This window comes from Acomys minous (assembly GCF_964271855.1).
Source record: "Acomys minous genome assembly, chromosome: 3".
NCBI classification, from domain to species: domain Eukaryota; kingdom Metazoa; phylum Chordata; class Mammalia; order Rodentia; family Muridae; genus Acomys; species Acomys minous.
In genome coordinates this window covers 37,090,152-37,114,405 of record NC_140485.1, presented here as the reverse complement: position 1 = coordinate 37,114,405, position 24,254 = coordinate 37,090,152, and the positions used below count along the sequence as shown (strand labels likewise).

The 24,254-nt window shown below is 35.5% G+C and overlaps 1 protein-coding gene across 1 annotated transcript in view; it reads right to left on the bottom strand.

The window, feature by feature from the left end:
* LOC311593345 (uncharacterized protein) overlaps positions 1-24,254 on the bottom strand; it is an 88,298-nt gene that overhangs the window by 4,373 nt on the left and 59,671 nt on the right. Inside the window, exons 21-31 of the mRNA XM_084774550.1 lie at positions 21,780-22,756; positions 19,156-19,189; positions 18,657-18,729; positions 16,649-16,838; positions 15,356-15,536; positions 11,318-11,367; positions 10,570-10,687; positions 9,482-9,690; positions 7,686-7,908; positions 4,095-4,210; positions 2,214-2,334 (exon numbers count right to left, since the gene is read on the bottom strand). Of these exons, the coding sequence (XP_084630676.1) occupies positions 2,214-2,334; positions 4,095-4,210; positions 7,686-7,908; positions 9,482-9,690; positions 10,570-10,687; positions 11,318-11,367; positions 15,356-15,536; positions 16,649-16,838; positions 18,657-18,729; positions 19,156-19,189; positions 21,780-22,756 (2,292 nt within the window). The remainder of the gene's footprint in view (positions 1-2,213; positions 2,335-4,094; positions 4,211-7,685; positions 7,909-9,481; positions 9,691-10,569; positions 10,688-11,317; positions 11,368-15,355; positions 15,537-16,648; positions 16,839-18,656; positions 18,730-19,155; positions 19,190-21,779; positions 22,757-24,254) is intronic.

Here is a 24,254-nt window from a genome sequence, read left to right as displayed (position 1 = left end):
CAAGTATGCAGGGAGTTGAGTAGATGAATTGCAAGTGCCTTTGCTTCATATGGAGTCTCTATATGGAGAGGAATTACATCTGAAGGCATATTCTCCAGTAACTATGACCTATAGACCACAATCTCATGATGAATGGTAAAGGGTATTTAGAGAAAACAATAATGAAATCTTTTTTATTTTTGCTTTACAAACAAAACAAAATTGTTTTATGGAGAAGCAGGCCAAGGGCACCTTAAAGACCAGAAGAAAGTGTTACATCCCATGGAGCCAGAGTCACAGGTACCCAAAGTGTGTTTTGGGAACTGAATTCAGAAGAGCATTGAGCACCATTAACTGCTGTGCCATCTCAGGCTTACATAAGGTCTTAGAGTCAGGGCTTGATAGAGGTCTCAGCAATTAATGAGCCTATAGCAGTCATTGACTTGAAATAACTTTAATTTGCAAGTGGGAGAATTATAATACATTATAACTAAAGTTTTGAGTATGAGGTTTTAAAGCCTTTACTTTTACATTTTTCATTAAATAAGGAATAGAATGTCGGCCAAACACTGAAAGGGTGAGAATGAATTCAGATGACTGCCAACACTAAGTTAAACAATATTTCCATTTCCTATCACCTCTTGAACTAGATGGCCATGTTATGAGGCTATAGGCAACAGAGAGAGCCGGGGCTTTCAAGTAGAGTTGCTTGCTCCGAGTGAGTTCCATCCAATGGTTTGCAGTAACCTCTAGAGGACAGAGCAATGGTCCAAATGATTCTGCACCCCATCCAACCTTAAATCTGCCCCAACTAAAGAGATGGAAATCAGAAGCAACATTTCATATCCGACTCTTCTCAAATAAGATATTGAGAAAAGTAAAGATTTATGTATTCTATACATGCAGATAAATAATTTATCTCTATAATAAATAAGTAAATCCTTCAAAATAAATTAAAATGATAGGCCAATTTAAATAGAAGATAATCACGTAATAGAAGTTACTCTCCTTTAAATACAATACAATGTATAGTAATATTAATTACTGATGACAATGACTGACACTGTTATTGAGAAACAGCAGAAAATCATAAAGATGGTGGTGGAAATACTGTGGAAGAATTTTATGCCCAAGTCTCTGCAATAGGAACTTCTTAAAGGTAATAAATTTTACCTCTTGAATATTATTTAGCGTTATAACATAGGGAAGAATGAGAAACATCATGCAATTTGCAGGGAAATGGATGGAACTAGAAAAGATCATCCTGAGTGAGGTAACCCAGACATAGAAAGGCATGCATGGTACATACTCAATTATAAATGGATATTAGCCATTTATTACAGGATAACCATGCTATAATTCACAGACTCAAAGAAGCCAAGAGCCCAATGGAGGATGCTTGAATCACACTCAGAAGAGGAAATAAAAGAGGTAGCGGAAGTAGATGGAGGAAGGCAACAGTGAGGAAGGGGGTGGGGAGGTTAACAGGAGTGGAAGAGCAGAGGTGGGGTATGGGTGGACAACCAGTAGAAAGAATGGAAATCGGTGGGGTGGGTGGCGGGTCCTCTCTGGGACCAACGAGGCTCCCATGGAGTCGACAGCAGTGAGCCAAGCTGAGACTTCTAGCCACCTTGGTTAAGAAGCCTGAAGTCTGCACCTCCTGTAGCTAACTGGGACTTCCAGTGGAGAGAGAGGAACACAACCCCACCTACAAAACTTTGACCCCAAATTTGTCTTTCCTACAAGAAGTGTAAGGATTAAGATGGAGCAGAGATTGAAGGAACAGCAAATCAATGACTGGCCCAAATTGAGACTGACCCCATGGGAGAGAGCCAACCCAATGACACTATTAACGATACTCTGCTATGCTTGCAGACAGGAGCCTAGCATAACTGTCTTCTGAGAAGCTTCATCCAGCAGCTGCTGGAAACAGATGCAGAGAACCACAACCAAACATTAGGCAGAGTTCTGAAAGTTTTGTGGAATAGTAAAAGGAAAGATTGAGGAAGCTGGAGGGACCAAGGGCTGCACAAGAAAACCTATAGACTAAACTAATCTGGGGAGATATCAATTCAAAAGAGAATCTAACAATATAGTTTTATTGGAAAAAGATAAGTTTTCCTATGATACCAAGTCTCTCATATTCTTGTATTAATTTTTCTGATCAAATTACTGAGAGATTAATATTTTTCCCAATTAAGAGAACTTTGTTCCGCAAGCTGATCAAAGCTTACCGAGCACCCCAGCGTTGTAGCTGGAGTACTCACTCCAAGCTCGTAGGTTTTAAAGTCTCCATGAGAACCATATTCTTCAATTTCATGTCCACAATCTGTCATCTTAAAGGATTCTCCCATTCTGTAAATATGTAATGAATAAATATGTTAACAATTGCTTAATAATTGCTAACAGTAAATTATTTTATAATACTATGTTTTATAATGAAAAGGATGTCCTTAAATTGTGCTCCTCTTTTTGTTTATAGCTAATTTTTTCTCAAAGAATTCTAATTAAATTATCAAAATGTGCAAGTAATATAAGGCAAGTTACCAGATTTTGTGTAGTACTTAAACAAAAGGTATTACTGTTTACAACGGTATGTAAATGTAAAACATTAAGTCATGATTATTTGTCATAAGAGATTAGTTCAAACTGTGAAGAGAAAAAAACCATATACAAGTGTTTATTATGAAATACAAATACACATGAAAGTTTTACTATGATGCTTATGTCCCTATAGTTAAGTAATTGAGGAGTTGCAAATAGAATTTGTGAAAATACTACACCCTTGCTTGAAATGAATTTAATCATTACCAAGTTATTTTGACAAGATACTTTATCAAACAGTAACAATTTAATTATCAAACATATTTTAAATCATTTGTATATAGGGTAAACATATTAATTGACATAGGAAGATGGTCTTTGAAGAATCCTAATAGTCAAGACATAAAAGTTATTCTCTTGGAGTAACTACAATTAAATAAAATGTATGAAATTCCCAAGGAATAAAACTGACTTAATTGTAAAAATTAGGATTGAGCTGTACAAACACACACACACACACACACACACACACAATTTAATAAAGTGGATCATATTATGCAAGAACAAAGCAGGATAAATTGCCACATGAGAGGCATTTGGAGAGAAGAAAAGGGAAGAGGAATTTATGTAAATATATTTCAATCTCAAAAATAGTTTTGAACATGAAGAAAAATTAACAGTGAAGAGATTTACAAATATCATAATAGAACAAGGTAAAAGATAATTTATGTGGTTACTAGAGAAGGCATTTGCCTAGACCACATCACTGTATATTATGGACTTGCATAAATAACTCTAATAACCATGGATTTGGGGATGTTCAAGGGATCCTGGAACTAATTCTCATTGTAAAACAATGTAGGCATGTAGAAGCATCTCATTCATTCCATACCTAACTAAAGTACTTGCTTTCTTCAAGGTAACTAATATTTTTCTTAAAATATCAGTATGCTGATATATCCAAATATTTAATAACATGTATTTTTTGCATATGGAAGATGCCAACAGTAAGATTTTTATCTCCATCATATATATTCCATCCATGCAGAAGAGAAATAAATTTAACCCAGATAATTATGACATTCTTAGAAGTGATAGGGTCTATGTACAAAACCTTTTGAATCCTGAAGACAATTAAACACAAAAAGAATGAAAGTGAAAAATCACATAGGAAATTGACATTCGTGGCATATAATGTGGATTGCAGTTGAAAGTACACACAAAAGGCAATGAAATAAATGCTGTCAAAAATCCTTGAAGAATACACAGAATACTTTAATGTTTTGATATTCAAAAACATTTGATTTCATTGTTGAAATATATATTATGCATTTATGTGTTATACAACATACACACACACACACACACACACACACACACACACAGACACACGCAATACTTTTGAGAGTGAGACCAGGCTGGCCTAACATTCAAAACATTGCTTTAAAACTAAGAATAATGTATGAGTTTCTGCAATACATTTTAAAATACTGTTATGTAAATATTGACAATTAACATTAAATGGATTTCTATTTAGGCGTTACTAAGATTAGAGTCAATTAGCATCTTACCCAGCTGGTTCTTTTGTTACTTCACCATTTTGTTTCTTCTGAGTCTCCAAACTAAGTTGCGTGAATTGATTTAAGTCATTAAGTACTTTGTGAAGCTCTCTCATATCATCTTCAGACTATTAAAAAAACATAGACTATAATTTTCAAATTCTAGAGTCACACTTATCTTTCCTGAAATATGTCTGCTCAAGAGTTTGTGAGGAATGTGGTTATAAGGGCTTAATAAATGTTATACACGTGTTGAAAGTCTTCACTTACCAGGAAACTGGGACAGAGACGAAGACATCCTATTGGGACTCTAGGTGAGAGAAGCAAGGGAGAATGGGGAAATAGAAGGTTCCAGGGGGTTCTAGAAACCTACAAGAAGAATATTATGATGGGCGGATCTGGGCCCAGGGGTCCTACTCAAACTATGGCACCAGGTAGTAAACTTCAAACCCCTACCCAGATCTAGCCAATGGACAGAACATTCTCCACAGTTGAGTGGAGAGTGGGGTCTGACTTTCACACGAACTCTGATGCCTCATATTGACCACATTCCCTGGATGGGGAGATCTGGTGGCACTCAGAGGAAGGACAGCAGGCTCCCAAAAAGAGACTTGACACCTATGTGCATATACAGTGGGAGGAGGTCCCCCCTAGTCACAGTCATAGGGGAGGTGAGTAAAGAGAAATGGGAGGGAGGTAGGAATGGGAAGATACAAGGGATAGGATAACAATTGACATGTAATATGAATAAATTATTAAAATATGTTTTAAAAAAGAAAATAAAGATACATAAATAAAGATAAATAAAAAATAAGTAAATAGACAAATAAGGATAAATAAATCAATTACTTTTCTTTAAATCTCTCAGAATTATATATGCATATATATAGAAATATATATATATATGTATATATATGTGTGGGTATATAGTTTATTTTGTTAAGTTGCTAGTATTTATTTGATAAAATTATAAGATTTTGGTAATTAATGTTAAGGAAAAAAATTAAACAACATTAATATTTCCAATGATGTTTATCATGATTGGTGAACAAATATTTCACACGAAAACCACAGGTACTTGTTAATCTCTTGATTTGCTATAAGAATAACTATTTATTCAATTATATGTGTATATTTAGCATTAAGCAGATTTTTTTTCAACCCTCATAAATACTTTAGAAGAACTAAACATTTTCTCAAAGCTTGATAAATAATATATCACTAGGTATAAAAACAAGTTTTATGTTCATTAAAGTAATATATTCTTTGATTATTTGAGTTAGTTAAGAAAGATATTTTATACTTAATTTGTGCACAACAATTTATAGAAGACTCATGTCCACTGCCATATTTGTATATGGTGGCCATACTACATGATTCTATCATTTAGACTCAGATAATTTATTTTGTTTAGAAAAAACTGCAAAGCAATCACTAAGATTTTTTTCCTTTACGTTAACTGTAATGCTGCCTAAGAAACCTAGAGTTTGATCTTTGAAAATGAGGAATAAATAATGTTCTAGCATAATTTGAAGCAGATCTTCACTATTTCATAGCAATCAAAGTTAATAACACCATGAAAGCTGTAATCCAGTACACATAGACTGAAATAGGTAGTTTAGTAATAAGAATGTGAGTATATGCTTAAATTTCATTCAAATAAATACTTTGTTTATATAATTTCCCCTGGGTCAAAATATATTAAATTATAAATAAATAGTTCATCCTGTTAATAATCTTTAAACCTTCTGTTCACACTTCAAATGGTACAGAAAAGATTTCTTATTATAAATTCTGTCACACAGATTAATGAGGATGCTGTTCTTATGTGTCCTAGAGGTAGGAAAATATGTGCCTTCACACACGTCTTTAGATAGAAGTCCCCAGATGATATCCGTGGTGGGCGCTGTTTGAAGTTGTTTACATCACCACCACTACAGCCTTATCCATCTATCATTCAAGGAAGACATGCTGGATAGGCATAAGTGAGCATAATTTTGAAAATTAAAACATTTTCATGTACTATTTATAACTATTATAATTGTCACAATCACTGCAGTGATAAACAAGTTCAAAACTGATATAAGTTAAATGAGAAAAGTATATTCTTTTTTAAAAATTTAATGTGCCTAAGGGAGAGGAATAAGGCAGAAGAGGGAGGGAGGGTGGGAACAGGAGGATGAGAGTGAGAGGATCACAATTGGGATGTAAGGTGAATAAATTCTAATAACATAAAAGAAAGGTAAAATTGTTAATGGAATATTTTGAATATGGACAGAAGTTACTAGACTGGTGTTTGTTTTATAAGTGTATTTAATGCAGAGTAAGAGATGCTTTATGATGCCCTTACAACTTAGACATCCATAAGAGTTTAAGTGCTGATCACTCACTTATTATTCAGTGTAGCAAAGCTGAGACTCTGCTGAAACTCTGAAATTCCTGTCATGTACAGCAGAGATACAATGGCACAGAAGTCTTGCCTGCTCATATAGCTACACTCACATGCTAAAATATCATGTAAGAGACAAAATTTAAAATGTAACTGTTTTACTCATATTTATTCAATCAAGATAAATTTGTGTCTCTTGAAAATAATAGTTTCAGGGACACCTTAAAAATGGAAAAATTTGAGAGTAGGCTCCTGTCTTTAAAAAATGTAACTGGGCTGGAGAGAGCTCAGTGGTTAAGAGCCTTTTGTGCTCTTGAAGAGGACCAGAGTTCAGTTTGCAGCACCTACACAATGGTTCATAGCAATCTATAACCACGGTTCCAGGGCATCCGACACTTTTCTGGCTCCATGGACATAAGGAACACACATGTTGTACACACATGCATGCAAAACATATAAAGTAAGAATAAACTTTTAAAAACACTGAAAAACACAATAATCAAAACAACAAAAAGTGGAGGGGGGAAAGCCTGGCATGGTGGCACAGGCCTGTAATACTAATACACAGAGGCAGAGTAGGTGGGTCTCTGGGAGTACAGGCCAGTCCGGTCTACAGAGTGAGTGCAGGACAGCCAAGGCTTCACAGCGAAACCCTGCCTCTAAAAAACAACACTAAAAATTGCAATATTCCCCATCGAAATCCACTTCTTTTTTGTCTTTCACTAGAAAGGATTAGACTTATAGGAGATAAGTGATCATTTATAAATGATATAAAATAAAGGAAAAAGAAATATATCAAACTTGAAGAAGACAAGTCAACAGAAAAATAAAAGAGCCTCAAGAAAAGGACAAGAATCATTAACCCCACCATTTACACATTCAGAAGTCCCATAAACTACCAAACTGAAAGTTGTAGTATATATGCAGAAGACTTGTGTAGCCCCCTGTAGGTCTTTTTCATGGGGGAGGAATTGGGAATAGGAGAGGAAGGAGAAATATATTAAGATTACATTGTATGATAAAATAATCTATGTTTAATAAAAGGGGAAAATAACCCCCAAAATTGTAAAGTTTGTTATCTTTCATTAATTACATATGTTATTAGGACCTTAACTTTACTTGTCTAGGTTAAATAAATAACTTAATAGTATATAAAATTGAAAACAAGAATTATATCACAAATATGAACTGAAAAAAAAACATAATAAACACACCGTCCATGGGCAGTGTGCCATAGAGGCATCAGTAGGTCCTGTGTTTGAGGATGGCACCACCAAGTTTTCTCCTGGAAAGAAATCTTTGTTTTCCAATTTCTGAGCTTTTTCCACACAAGAACACTCATTAACAAGCCTCGTGTTCAGTGTGTTTGATACAGAAATGTTTTCCTCAAATTTCACATGAAGTTCTGTATGGGACTCTTCTTGACTCTCATTTGTCCTGTCGAGAACAAACAGTCAACTTTAAGTAGTAATCATTTTCCCTGAAGAAAAAAAAAAATAACAAGTGAAAAGTCTGCCACTATAAAGAATTTAGCATTGAAGAAAATCCTAACATTGAAAACTGTGGAGATGGCTTCAAATGTGGCAAACCAGCCACTGGGCAAAATGTCCTCATTTCTGCCACAGACAGAATTCTGCCTAAAAATGGGCAAACTTGGATACAGTTAGGGTTGATGGCCAAACTCTGCCATCACAGGGTAATAAGCAAGTCCTCAATAATTCTTGCCTCACAAATACGTATGTCAGCTATATTGGACCAGAAGGCTGAAGATGATGCTCCGACCTTATAGAGTTTTGGGTGACTGCTCAGGGAGCAAACTGTCTCTGTAACCTTCTAATTTGGAAAGCTGCTACCCTGAACTCCCAGTAAATTCAGGTTTTCAATTTTATTCCTTCTCAAGTTGCTGATGGGGTTTAAGATGAGATAGTTTAGTCTTACAATTAACCTTGGTTGTTAGGGGTTAAGATGGTTTTATGATTTTCTTTCAGAATTTCATAATCAAGATAGGAAAGATGTTTTCTACAATGTTGCCAAATACAATTAGCCTAAACATTATGAATCTAACATTCATATAATCCCTGATGATTTTGTGCTTCTTCTTACTGTATGTAATTTTTTAAATTTATGTGTAATAATATAAATGTATATGCCAAAATATAGAATCATTAGAAAAAGAGAGAAAGCTATGCCAAATTCTACCTATTGTATACAATTATATATTTAGAATTATTCTAAAGAAGGTATACTCTGTGGGCCTAGAAGAAGGCTCTTCAATTAAAGTGCTTGCAGCATTTGTCATGGCAGCATAGGCCAGAATTTATATCTTCAAACCCATGAAAGTACCAGGTGGATGGATGGATGGCCTACTTCAAGCCCCAGTACTCCAGAGGCAGGTGTAGAACATTGCTAAAGCAAGCTGGCTAGCAGACCAGCCAAACAAACTGGTTCCAGTGAGAGACCATGTTAAATATGTAAGAATGAGAGAAACTAAGAAAAGACAGTTGACATCAAAGTCACACCTCCACATGCAAGCACAGTCACCTGTACATGTCCATATGCAAGCTTTTCCATACACGTGTCTATATGTTATTCTTTCCTTATTCCTTAACTGCCCTGGTCAAATTTCCAGAGCCAAGCCAAGCAGATCTCAGGACAACCTGCTGGCTCTATTCTATGTGTGTGTCTTATTTGTATATGTTGATTTTATACCTATATGACTGTAGCTAATTTATAATGTTTAGAAATACATGGCTGAAAACCTGCATCATCAGGTTAACTATAGGAGAAAGTTAATGCAGGAAGCCAAGTATAATGGAAAGAGGGATGTAATGAAATATGCCCATAAGAACATTTTATCAGTGGGTCCATCTTCCTAAATAACTTTCCAAAAATATATCAGCCAGGTCACTTTCACATCCTACTAATCTCAGGGTTGTATTTCCTTAAAATTCAGGATTAAAAACGAATGAAGGAACGAATTGTATATTTTGTGACATTTCCTTTCACTCACCTGTTTAGTTCATGCAATAAGAAGTTTTTGTTTCTTAGTTCTTCTAGATAGAATCGCTTGTATTTTTCCAGTTCTCTTTTGCTTAATGCTTTAGAAGTTTTAACACTGGAGACTTCAGACTGCAGACTTTTGATTGTGTTTTCCATCTCAGTTATTACTGTAGTGTGTTTCTTACACAAGTCCTGATTTTCTTGAGCCACTGTCTGTGTCTATAGAAAATTGAAAATTATTTACAGAAAATGTAATTCAAATAATTTTAATATATTTGATAATTTTCTTTTTTGACATTTGATTCTTTCAACTTTAAGAAAATGATTCTGACAACAATTTTTAAATATGTGAAAAAAAGTCCCTGCTTAAAATATTTATCATCCGTGTACACAGTATTATATAGTGCTGAAGCCTCATCATGACATCTTGCTAAGAAATACACTCCACACCCAAGCTACACTATTCATCATGATCTGTTCTTTTCATGGATTTAATTAATTCAAAGAGACACTCAGTTTTATCTTTGGAAGTGACCCTGAGAGGCTAGCCATGCTCCAGCAGATGGTCTTACACTCCTGTGCACACTGGCAGCACAGGTGTGATGAGGGCTGTGCCCAGCCTCAGCTGTGTTTGCAGGAGGAGCCTCTGCACTAAGAGTGCTTTTTGCTGCCTCACTGGCCCAGTACTGGCTGAGCCTCCGACAGTTGTGGCCTTGTGATGAATTTAATCCAAACTGTGGTTGTACTTTTTCCTTCTAGTCAAAATCAGTTATAAGTTTCCAGGAAACTGGACAGTCTGCAATGGCAAAAGGGTCAGAGTCTGTATTTTAAGTTGCATAGAATAAAACGTTAATTAAAATGCAAAAGGGAGAAGATCCAAAATGGATGCGTAGAGTTGAGTGAAATTAGTGTGCAAAGTAAAGTGGAAAGAAGTTGAGGGTGGGAATGAGGAGATAGGTTGATTAAGCCGCATTGTATGCGTACATAAAACTACTAAACAGTAAAAACAAAACATTTTAAATGAGACATTTCATACAATTACTAAAGTTTCCCTATATTTTATTGCCAGGCAAATGTGTTAACATGAAACTGAATTACAAAATTGGGCTTCTGCGCCAGATCTTTGTGAGTGTCTTGCACATGTCTCTGCAACTGTTCCATTTCCTCCTTTTGTTTCTTCGCCGTAGCTATTAATGAGGTATTTTCGAGTTCCGACCTAAAACACATATTTTAAAAACAATTTTGCTCACATGCCAACTTTATTGCTGTGTATTTAAATTTTAGTTATCCCATGTTATATTTCACTGTGACATTTTCACAGAGGTTTATTATCATACTTTGATTTTGTCTGTGATTCAACAATCGTCTGCTGCCTATTTACCCTCTCCTTGGATACTTCCTTCCCCTCCCAACTCTTGTTTTATTGTATCATCTGTGCCAGTTAATCTTTTCTTACTTTCCATTAGAACTATTTATTCCCTTTCACAGTTCCCTTCCCGCCTCCTCTCTCTATCACACACCAGCACAACATATTTATGTATACACATATGAAAGTGACTGTATATATTAAATATGATAGTATACAAATTGTATTATTTTTAGCTTTTTTTTTTAGAAAGAATGACCAAAATGTATATACATTACTAATTATGTGATTTTCTTTTTCTTTTTGTTATTATTTTTAGGAAATAATATCTTTTATCCATCCAAGACCATGATAGGCTTATGAGTTACTTCCCAAATTCCATACTGTGTATTTCAATTTACAGTGTTTTCATGTTAATCATAATTTGGGTAATTATCATGTTACTTATTTGCTATATAAACAAGATGATTTAAAGTTTACATTTGTAGGTGATTTTCCATCTTCTGTGCATTTTCTTTTTCTTTTGGTAACTAAATGAAATATAAAATAACTTTAATACTTTGATACAAATTGATCCATCATCTATTTATGTGCTATAGCTTTGATAGAAAAATAAGAAGATCCTTTTCTATGCACACTTTGATTCTACCACTACAGGTTTAATTGTTGCAACAGGATTCTCACTGCCCACAAAGCAGATTGAAATATTCCCCAGCCCTTCATAAAAAATGAACTAATACTGCTAAAGGACTGAAATGCATTACCTTTCTATTTCCATTTTGCTTTATTAAATACGGAGGCTGAAAAAATGAAAGGGAATGGCCCTTTGGTCCTTGTGATTTTGCTTTACAAGGGCCACAGACTGATTTTAATAAAACATTTTTTCCATATAGATATGACAAAAAGCTGTGTTATGAATAGTAAACATTGAAATACCTATGTATATGCTTGCTTGTGTGTGTGTGTGTGTGTGTGTGTGTGTGTGCGCGCGCACGCGCGAGCGTGCGCTCGTGTGCGCGTGCTCGCGCGCACAATAGTACCTGAAGATAACCTGAAGACTTTTGGGGTGGCTGTTGGCTTGGTATTTTTTGTTTTGTTTTGTTGTTTTTCTTTCTTGATACGAAACTTAAGAAACAGAATAGGCTGGTATGCAGTGAGCCCTAAGGAGCCAGCCATCTCTGCCTCCCTGGATCTATGACCAGAAGCATACACAATCATGCCTATCTTTAGATAGGTTCAGGGGAATGGACACAGGTCTATCTGTTTTGCAAACACTTTTCACTACTACTGTGCTGTATTCCTGGCCACTGACTTGACAGTGTTATTTATAATCAGACATTTTATCGAAGGCTGTCAGCTACGGGCTGAGGCAGTTTCAACACAGATACTTAAACGCTTTTATCCCAGCTCATTACTACAGGATGTTTCTCCTGAAAGAAGTTAGCATCTCCATGTCTCAGGTTTTTTTTAATTGATAAAATGCAAATAATAACAAAATGTACTGCTCTGCAACATTGGGAAGGTTAACTATGTAGTACATATATTTTTATTCTAATGTGATAAAGTGATATGTATATTTGGTGTAACCCTATTATTATCACATTTTATTTCACAATAAAATTAGGCCTTTTAAGAAGGCAGCACAACAGTTAAATAAATCTTCTTCTTATATTTTTGGTTGTGAGCCTAGCCTTTAATGGCTGAGCCATCTCTCCAGCCCAATAAGTCTTCTATGTAAGAGAATTGTGACTCTCTAGTTCTTGTTGTAACTTAAGAGTAATTCCACTAGACAATGGTAACTTTATAACCCTGTTTTATCATACAATTTAGGGACCTAAATATTAGCTATCAAATATAATACATCCCTGAAAAAAATCCATGTTTCAAGTGAGCCATGATCACATATGATAACTGTAAATGGTATCCTTCTACTATATAAGTTATTAAATAATGTGTCGATGATGTGATTCTCAAGTGTAGCTAAGGTCACAGATAGTAAATTATTGTACTTTACCTTACAAAACAAGATTCTCTAGATGCCTTACACAAGAAAAAATGCCTGGGCATGTGAACTGCTTATTCTACCCAGTGACAAGTCAATGGAGAACACTGATTTTCTCTTTTCCAGCAGGTATTAATTACAACTAGCTTTTTGGTTATTGTTTTGGTTACGGTACCCTGTGTATACTCCCTTCTGAGTATTGCATTTCAACTCATTTGAACCTGTGTAGGTCTTGTGTGTGTTTTCACAGTCTCCGTGAGTTCATATGTGTCTGGAAAACACTGTAATTTGTCCATCACCTCTGGCTTTTGCAATCCTTCTGCCTCCTTTTGTGTGTAGGTCCTTCAGCCTTGAGGGAGGGGTTTGATGAAGACATCCTATTTATGGCTGAGTTATCTATAGTCTCACTCTTTGTTATAAGAAGCTTTTCTGAGCCTCTCTATCTTTTTAGGCACTACACATCTTATGTATATAAACACAATACTTATTGTGTAAAACTGTGCTCTGCACATTAATTTCTGCGTGTGAGATATGTAGTATTTTCTTATGAAGATTGTCTTATTTCACTATACATGACAGTAACCTGCTGCATACTTTTTTTTTCTGAAAGTGGTAGATCTTCCTTCTTTACACCTGAATAAAATTACTGTGAATATATATGATGTTTTCTTTATTCATTCCTCTGCTGATGGACACATAGTCATTGTTCAAATCATGGAAAGAGTAAATTGTACTGAACAATCTTGAGTCTGCATGTATTGCTGATGTGCTAACCAGGAAGCCTTTAAGAGTAATGCCAAGCATTGGTTAGCTGAGCTGTATTTCCCCTTATACTTTTATTTTTTGAACTGAACTGGATTCTTTTACTGGTTGGATACTTATTCATGCAAATTCCATTGGCAATTATCATTTTTTTTGAGCTGTTGGAATCTTTTTCACAAAGATCTTTGATGGTTCTTCTGTAGCTCAGTTTCACATATGACATCATAGTCTACTTAACTGATTCAGTTACATGGAGAGGTGAAAAGATACAATTTAATATCTCTATCTAGATATCCACTTTCCCAAAACATTTTATTTTAACATATATCTCTTCTCAAAAATATAAATTAGGATCTTTTGCATTAACATGCAATCAAACAAACACAATAACAACAACAACAGAGTGGTAGTTTGTGTAATCACAAGGTTCTGTGTAGTTGAATGCACATGCCTGCCTTGTTACAGGGTTATTCTACCTTTGTTCCTATGTTCTATGTTCTTTATTATGATTAAAAGCCAGGTATGGTTATTTTCCCAACATTGCTATTTATGCTTAGAGTAAGCTTGGGTCTTTTGTATTTCCATAAGAATTCTGTGGTAAACAAACAGGTAAATTGATAAAACTAGAAAATAATCACCCTGAGTGAAGCATCCCAAACCGATAAGGACAAATCTGATCAGTGCCTTGCTCAACCATCATAAAGGAAACATCCTTAGAATATTTTTTCTTTTTTTTTCTCCTTTATTAATTTATTCTTGTTACATCTCAATGGTTATCCCATCCCTTGTATCCTCCCATTCTTCCCTCCTCCCATTTTCCCCTTGTTCCCCTCCCCTATGACTGTTCCTGAGGGGGATTACCTCCCAGGGCCCGGCTCAAACTAAGGCACCAGCCAAGGACAATACAGGCGGTAAACCTTAAACCCCTACCCAGATCTAGACAATGGACAGAACACTCTCCACAGTAGAGTGGAGAGTGGGATATTACTTTCTCACATACTCTGGTGCCTCACCTTTGACCATGTCCCCTGGAGGGGGAAACCTGGTGGCACTCAGAGGAAGGACTGCAGGTTACCAAGAAGAATATTTTTTTTCTAATGAGAGATAGAATGAGAGTGGATCTGGATGAGTGGAGTAGTGGGGGAAAACTGGGAGAAGTCTTACAAGACAGAGTTTCTCTCTGTAGACTTGGCTGTCCTGGCGCTCACTATGTAAGCCAGGCTGCGCTCAAAAGCAGAGATCCACCCTCCTCTGCCTATTAAATACATGGATTAAAGGAGTATACCACTACTGCCTAACTAAGAATCTATTTTCAATAAAAGTAAAAATAAAATAAAATGAAATGATGTTACTTATAAATCTCAACTGAATTTTTGTTCCTTCAATCAGAAATCATACATTGAATATTTATTATATGACACACTTTAAAAATTAATTACAGACTAAATATCATAATTTATAATGAAATAACATTTTGGGTGAATCTTGAAGAACTGTGTGTGAAATAACAATACTTAGGTCAAAAATAGACTGAACATCCAATGATCATATCATAAGATTACTGAGCATTCTAAAGTGGTGCGTTTGCCAAGGTTTAATATGTATATGCTAAGGAAGTTTAAACCATGATGAAACTGACAGTGGAAACATTTCTCAGATCATTACCTGTTATTAAATATATAATTAAATCTAAGGAATGTTTACACATTAGTGAGCTAAAGTCAAAGCTCTAGTTTTATTAAAAAATAAATTACCTGCTTCAACTCCATATCTCTTGTTTTAAGACCTATTTCCAGTTCTTGCATCTTTGTAACTTGTCTGTTTTTCTGCTCCTCTCTTCTTTCCATCATCTTTTTTTCTCTCAGTTCCTCCACAATCTCATTATTAGCACAAATTATATTTCTTTTCTTCTCCATTTGCGTTTTTAGAATAGACCTGTAGTTAGAATTATTTTTTTCAGAAACAAAATCTTCGCTTTGTGTGTTGGCTCCTCATAACTTGCTTATAAAACTTCCAAAAGCTTATACTTCAGTTTTTACTTCTAATCTATGCTCCAAAATTTATAATTAAGATAAATAATCAAATATCTAAAAATTTGAACAACTTAAGAATGCTATTTGAGGAATTAAAATAGCAATAGTAACCATAATAATAAAGATCAGTAAGCTTTTTTTTAAAAGAAAACAATCAAAATTAGTATTACTTATGTTGAGCAAACTCCTTGACAGTCAATACATTTTCTCCTTAATTGATATAATTTAATGGTTAAACTTGCCAACAGGTTTAAATAACCACTTGTGATGGTTTGAATAAGAATGGCCCCCACAGGCTCATTAGGCAACAGGAAATGGAACTGTTGGAGGATTAGGAGGCTTAGAAGGTGTGGCCTTGTTGGAAGAAGTGTGTCACAGGCTGTAGGAGATTCCAGAAACCCACCCCAGTCTCAATGTCTCTCCTCCCTTTAGATCAAGATGCACAAGGCTCAGATACTGCTCCAGCATCTGTCTGTGTGCTGTCATGTTCCCTGCCTCCATGTTCCAAGCCATGATGATGATGGACTAAGCCTCCTAAAGTGTAAACAATCCCCCAGTTAAGTGCTTCATTTTGGGGGGGTTGTCTCTATCATGGTGACTCTTTACAGCAACACATTGAATATGGAAAACATATTTATTATAGACAATTATAAATAGAGAAAATTATTCATCTAATGGTGTTCATTACAATTTTTTTTAATTCCTGACAAAATGCTCCAAAGATTTCTACTTGTGAAAAACAGATATTTCAGTGTAGTAGGCTTCCATATATTCAGTGTATTGCTATTGTAAAGGGCATATACATTCTATTCTCTGTGTATTTAGATGGATGGACTAAAAGTATTAATGGCTCTATGATGTTTTAAATATTTCTGACAATTTCTTGTTTCTCTCAAACAATGGTGATGTCTCCCTTACAAAGTGTCAGAAGGAAACTAAGAAATCACCAAAACCCCTTTCTCATCTCCAGTACAAATATAGTAGGAGTTTCTATACAGCACAAAAGCATAATACCTCAGAGTACAGATTCTTTTATTCTTTTTTGCAAGGTTTTTCTCTAACTGTGAATTCTCTTCTTTTATTTCAGATAATTCATTTTCCAATTTAGTTTTTTCTGTGAGTATTTGAATATTGATTTCTTTGAGCTCTACTAATTCTTTATATGCATCAAAGGCAGGTGTACCTTCTAAGGGGCTAACAGTATCTATATCATGGAGAGAACACAGAAATAAAATATGTAAGCACATTATATAGTATGATAGGATGCTTATCCTATGTAAGTTCTGAAAAAAAAAAGACAGACTAGTTCTCAGATATTATTCAGCTTTAAGTCTAGTAGGTAACAGGCATGCCCGTTATGATTCTGATAACTAAGGAATAAAGTAGAGTTTTCTTATCAACTAATAGATTTAATTTCTACCATGCTGGAAGCGTTCCCAGAGAAAAACAATAGCTGGACAGGGAAACAAAAATGAACAGGCAGTACCAAATATAAACTAAGAAGGATCCATGCCAATCTGTTTCCGTCTACAGGGGAGAGAGATAGGGGCCATTCAAGGTCAAGAGACAAGGAGAAAGAAATGAAGACGAGCAGGGATGGTTTTTCCTGTCTGCAATATCAGCGCATAGACTGATAAGGCAGGAACATCTTGAGTTTGGAGTCACCTGGAGCTACATGGCAAGCGCCTGCAACAAGCAATAGAACTTCTGGCTTGGTGATTGAAGCCACTGCCAGGGCACTTTCCCTACAGTGCTGGGTACCACACCAAACAGTCTCCTATATTCCAGTTCTGGCATCCTCAAGATTTAGCACAGTAATGACCAGAACGAAGCCAGCATATCATTACTACAATCAGCTGTGCACTCTGAGGAATCAACCATGTTGTGCAAGAAATTTACCTGCAAATCCCAGGGAAATCTATGGTCACCCAAATAAAAAAGGAATTGCATTAAATCTCCTTTTGTAGTAATAAGGTTGGTGAGACATTATGAGCGGAGCTTTTGACATAACTAGGAGATACAATGAGCAGCAATGCCCCCTCCTCTGATCTTTGGCTCTTAAACCATTTCTGCTCTCTCTTCCTCTATGTTCCCTGCACCTTAGATGTGAGAATTGTTCTATAAAAGCATTCTTTAGGCCTTGAATCTGAAGATATACATTCAGATTGGTTGAGGTTTTCTGTAACGGTCTCTGTCTGTGAAAAACAAAGTTTTTTTGTTTGTTTATTTGTTTTCTTTTTCTTTTATCTTTTTGAGAAATGGACTCTATAGTTGTGCCTATAAGGGCAAATACTCAGTACCTAGGGAATATGATGTTTTAGGAAAGTGGGTGTGGTAGAGTACATCTTCCATGGGAAGTGTGAACCACACTACCATCTCTTGGCAGTTGGTTTTAATAAAGTACTACAGTGTAAGAAAGCTTTTGCAGGAAATGTGTATAAAACTTGTAAAATTGCACACTTCAAATTATATTAATAATAGTTTGCTATCTATGAAAATTGAATGGCCCTATCATAAGAAGAAACATAAGATAGTGACTGAATAGTACAGGATAATGTTAGCGGACTGAAATACTTCACATTTAGCAATTTAAATGACAGCTCATTTTTAAACAAGAGACAGACATGACCAAATTTAACTTTTTTTTTTTTGAAGTATCTAGAAATGGATAGAGGACTCGTGGGGTTGGGTAGCAAGTAAAATGGTTCTAAGGTTACTGCTATAGTCTATGTGGAGATGATGGTAAAAAGACCTGGTAATTGGGAAGGCATAGGAAATAAGCAGAGTCAGTAAAGAGGATGCATTGGCCATGACCACAGCAGTTTGGCTAAGAGTGTACAGAGATTTTCATTTTAGTTTAATTCAAAGAAAATTCTGTTAAGAAGAGCATGACTACTCAACAGGGTTCTATGTGTAGTTCCAAGCAGAGTGAGCAGAAATATTGAAAATCATGACCTCATACTCATGCTTTGTTATTCTACGCCATTTAAGTAAAATAACATACTCTCATTTGACAACTCACATTTTGTTGAGCATGATTCATTTATTAGAGTCAAGTCATTGAGATCATCTGTGTCTTTTACTGGCTTTAGGACCTATAAGACAAACAATACTTTGTGCAAAAGGAATAACTCACCATTTCAACTAAATAGAACAAATTATACTTTTACAAATAACTATTTTGCAAGATAGTTCATCAATTGTTACCTTCTTAAACATTCAAAAAAAAACTACCTTGAAACAATAAATGATTCTGTAGTTTTTCTTTCCTATCAGTCTCCTAATTGCCATGTGGGTTTTTTTCTATATCCTAGGCATTTCTGGAACTTATATATTAGCTCAGACTAGTCAGGATCTTATGGAAGTCCTCTGATGTCAGCATTCTGAATGCTGAGATTCCCAGGTGTCATTACACCCAGCATTTATTGTTTGCATTTTAACAATTGTTATCATTTATTTTGTAATCTATTGTTGTCTTTTATAAAATATGTTGAGTAAATCACTAATTTTTTATACTATACCTTAATTTTCCCCTTGGATGTTTTCTGTTCAATCCTACAAATAGAAAAACACATTTTCAGATAACATTAAACATATAAAACTCTGATATATTAAAATGATTAGGTGTTCACAGAAAAATATCTTTTATAAAGTTGTTATTGCACTTATAAAGTTTAAACACTATCATAATATTTTCTACAAGTACAATTCACTGATAAATAAGGATATGGAAAATAAGTTTACTACTATGGGCCTGAGTTATCTCACTCAGAATCATCTTTTCTAGTTTCATGCATTTACCTGAAAATTCATAATTTCCTTCCTCGTTACAAGTTAAGAATAGCAAGTCCGTGGTATATCTGAAAACATTTTTTATTGTTGATTCATTAGATCAAGATTGGACAAAGGACATTAGGTTGTTTTCATAACCTACCTATTATGAATCGAGTATTAATGAAGATGTCTGAGAAAGTATCTGTAGGGCCCTTTGTCCACATGTGGAAAAGTTGTGTAGATGGGCGATATGGTAAATTTATTTATTTTTAGTCCTTGTAGATTTCTCTGCCCTGATTTTCACAATGCTGTGGAGAAGCTTTTGAGTTATAGAAAGTTCTACTCATCAGTTTTTGGCCTTCAGATTCAGGCAAATGGAATCCTATTCAGGAAGATTTTTCTTACAACTATATCATTGAAGTTAGTGCCAATGTATTCAGGTTTCTCAGTATGTGTTTGAGCTCTCATGCTATGTATATTTCTAAGTTTGTAGAATCACTCACTGAGGCAGGGGAAACCTACCAGTGGCTACAATCCCCCAAAGTGCCTTTCTGTCCTTTAGCACCCATTAGCTCCCACTAAGTCCTTAACTAGGAAAGGTATTTACTTGAGGGCCACTTTCTACTACATGCTGGAATTTTTTATTCTCTTAATCTTGTAAAGGTCTAATAAATTCTATAAGAAATGCCTCTAAAATATTAAATGTCTCTAAAATGTTAAAAAGGAAAAAAAGAAGACTTAAGGAAAAAATAACTTATTAAGACAAAAGTATAATGAAATCCAACAACTCCTCATAAGGAAACATGAAATGAAATATTTCATGACATAAAAATAACTTCCAACTGAGTTTGTTAGTTGAAACAACTAAGAATGATTTATCAAGAAAACTATTTTTTTTTTAAATTCACAGTTCATAGGATGGTTCAAGAAAAATGCAGATCAGTAGGCCAACACAGCAGAATATACTTAAATAAACACTGCACAGAGGAAAGAGAAACTCATTCGTGGAACACAGGAAAGAACAATTTTCAAAGGAGCAAGAACTGAACAAAGACTTGGGAAGAAACCTATCATGTCCAATAAGAGAAATCAGCATAGCTCCTGATACCAACTGGAGAGAATGAGGGAAACCAATAGTAATACAACACACCAGATGGTCAGACAGCAAGATACCAGTCACTAGTCAACATCTTAAATAATAGCTTTACATTTAAAGGAGCTCAAAGCCAGTAAAGATAGCTGGATTAGCTTATTGTATTAGTAAAAAATGCATCCAATCATCAGAGGGCTCCAGGAGTTAGACGTTACTGGTAAAGGGACTCAGGTATTAAGAATAGAAATGAGGAAAATCAATCTATCAAGTAGATAGAAACCAAAGAAAATGAGCAGTTACTCAGATATCTGACAGTAAACTTCAAAATTCAGGAACAGCATATCCACAGTGACCATACAAAAATATTGACATATTTTCCTGGGCATAATTCTAACAACAAATCTGGGCCAATTTTGGGCTTCAATTATCAACACATAAGTACACACAAGTACTGAAAAGAAACAGTTGGGTATTATAAGTTTTAGGCTTGTTGATTAGAAAATAAAATTGCGTTCTTGCAAGCAGCTTCCTTTTGCAATTATCCAGATATTTTAGTATAGAAACAAAGTTTGAGACATGCAGCAAAAAGAATGTTTTCAGCATATTTTAGTGGTAAAATAAGGAGTACACCATGGATCAAAACTCATCTTTAAATGCTTACATTTTATATGTATATGGAAATTTTATTCCTTACTGATGGGCAAATTAAGTGTAACTCTATAATTGGGTATGCTTAAATAAATACAATTATGTCATGTGCATACACCTATATAAATTCAAAGTCTATATATTAAACATTGTTAAACTTAGTTTAATATGTATCACATATGTGGAAACTTTTCTACTTTGCTTATGATACACAATATAGACACTTAGCAAGTATGTGCTGTGTTCAAAGACAATGTTTTCCTATTCTAAACCCATTCCTTAAAGTAAAAATTTTAGATCAAAATAGGGGTTTTTTAAAAAACGTGTATCATGACCCAAAACTTATATACACAGTGGTTTGTTGATATCTTTTCTTCAAATTTGACAAACCTTGTTATCTTTAAACATGTATCAATATTATTTGGAAAATGGTACCTAATTTTATTATTTATGTTTAGGTTTTTAGTTGTGGTGGTTGCTTATTTGTTTGTTTGGTTTTTTTTTTGGTTGTCCATTCAAGATTACCCCTAGTAAAAGTGCAACAGTTGTTAAGTATGCAAATTATCACACAGTAGAACTCATTTAAAGAATTCTATATCATTATCTGGTATCAAATCTTTCTGGTCTTACCCATCATGCTCCTCTGCCTCAACAGGAGATTGCTGTTTTCCTGTTTCCACACACTTTCTTCTTAGACTTATTCTTCGTTTTGTAACAGCAGCAGCTGTAACCTGTGCAGCGGTGGGAACATCAGAAGGAGCTGCCACTGCAACTGCAACAGCTGCAGTAGCTGCGTCAGGGGTCCTAGGATGAACAGTAGCAACAACAGCAGCAGCTACTGCCGCTGCAGCAGCTACAGCAGGCGAAGCAGCTGCATGATTAGCAACGGCGGCGGCAGCAGCAGTAGCAGCAGCAACAGTAGAAGGGGCTGCAGCTGAGGACGAAGTAGTAGAAGGAACACAAGGAGTGACAGCAGCAGCAAGAGAGGCCACAAGAGCAGCTGCTGCTGCTGGACCAGTAGCAGCAGCAAAGGCAGTAACAGCAGCAGCAGCAGGAGCAACAGTCGGGGCATCAGAACCAACTGCTGCAGTGACAGCAGCAGCAACCACTGCAGCAACAGAAGCACCAGAGGCAGCAGTTAGAGAATCTTCACCCACCGAAGCCAGTGCAACAGCAGCAGCACCGGCGGCTGCAGCAGCAGCAACTACAGCAGAAGCCGTGTCTGGGGCACCCGAAGCAGCAGCAGGGACAGCTGCAGCAGTCGCAGCGGTCGCAGCAGCAACAGGTACAGCAGAACTCTCAGGTACAGCCCCAGGAGCTACAGAAGCTAGAGCATCTACAGCAGCAGCGGCAGAAGCAGCAGCAGTAGCTGCAGGAACAGCAGCAGCAACAACTGCAGCTACAGCAGCAGAGGCAGCAGCCATGGCAGCAGCAGGAGCAGCCACAGTAGCAGAGGGAGCAGCCACAGCAGCAACAGCTGCAGCAACGATAGCAGCAACAGCAGAAGCAGTTGAAAAATTAGGAGCAGCAGCAGCCAATGCACAGCCATAGGACTGAGTCTCATCTTCCATTTCATTGCTTGCATGTTTCTTCCTGTTCTCTTCAACCTTTAATGAGAGTTGAAAAATAAGAATAACATTTTTTTTCACATTAAAGAGATGGTTTTCCCCCAATAGTCCTTCTTAGTTGACTGTTGAAGTTTAAGAATGTGCTTCATCAAAGCATTTTGAGTGGTTTATTTTCCTCTTTCAAAGCTTCTATCATTTTCATCACCTCTCCTGGCATACTCAGGTAATCAAATTTATTCCTTCTCAAGTCTCTGATAGGGTTGAAGACTAGGTAGTTTCATTTTACAATGAAGCTCAGTTGTTTAGAGATTAAAATGTTTTTATTTCTAGGTAGATGTTTTAAGTTGATAATGACAATATGTGATTGAGAATGATTTATATTCAGAATATTAGGTGCACCAAGATAGGAAAGATGTCTTCTTCAAGGCTGTCAAATGAAAATAGTAAAAAAAAAAAAGAAAGAAAGAAAGAAAAAAAAAGAAAAAAAGAAAAAAAAAGAAAAAGAAAAGAAAAACCTAAGAATGTAACATTTATATAATTCTTGATTGTGTCATGGTTCTTCTTTTTATAGGTAGTTTATTGTTATATGTGTGATAATATAAATGTATACGTAAAAAAAGAATTGCTTTATGTTAAAGTCTTTTAAATAACCACATTGTAAGTAACTATTTTAAGGTTGTATTGGTATGTATCTGTTACTAGAAAAAGAAAAATTGCAGCTTCATGTCAAAACTATATATTACACAAGATTTACAGACTTTAAAAGCATGTAAAGGTAAAACATAAGAAATAACTAACAGGTGCTGTTGCCCAACACAAAGCCTTCTCAGCAGCCAGGTGTGGGCTAAACAGAGGCAACCATTGGCAGCAAACACCCAGAGTCTGCCTGAGCAATGGCCACAGTGAGCCAACCCTGCCCTGTTTGTTTCCATTTGGCCGTTGGTCAAGTTAAATAACCTGTGCTAACCTCACAAAGGATGAGAAATAGATGTAAGAAAGTTGCATGACAACACTCTCAATGTGAAAGGGAGCCAACTTAAGGAGATTGTGGGCTATGGAGGGCTCATAATGTTCTTCCCATCCACACAGGTTCTCCTGACTTGGTTCTTTTGAAGGAGTAAGTGATACAAATGTTATAATCATTTTAAGGACCTTGCTAACTTTTTCCTTTGGACTGTTTAGCTACTGGCTCCTTAAAACAACTGCATTTGCTTAAAATAGTTAATGATGTCCTTTCAGGATCCTGCCTACCTTCTCCACAAATCTCTGGGTCTTCAGGGCCTCTTCCACTCTCTCTATAAATATTTCATTACACGTATGGCACAATGACTTAGACTTAAAATGGCATTAGCATTTGTCATTATGGCCAATCTTGGTACTTAAAACCTGCACCTATATCTATCTCTATGGGTATCAATATTGATATATATGCATATACATTCTGACAATATGGATTCTCCTGTTGAATATATAATCCCTATGGATACATATCTGTAATAACGAGCACCATTACTCAACTTTGTAAGAGGTTTAATAC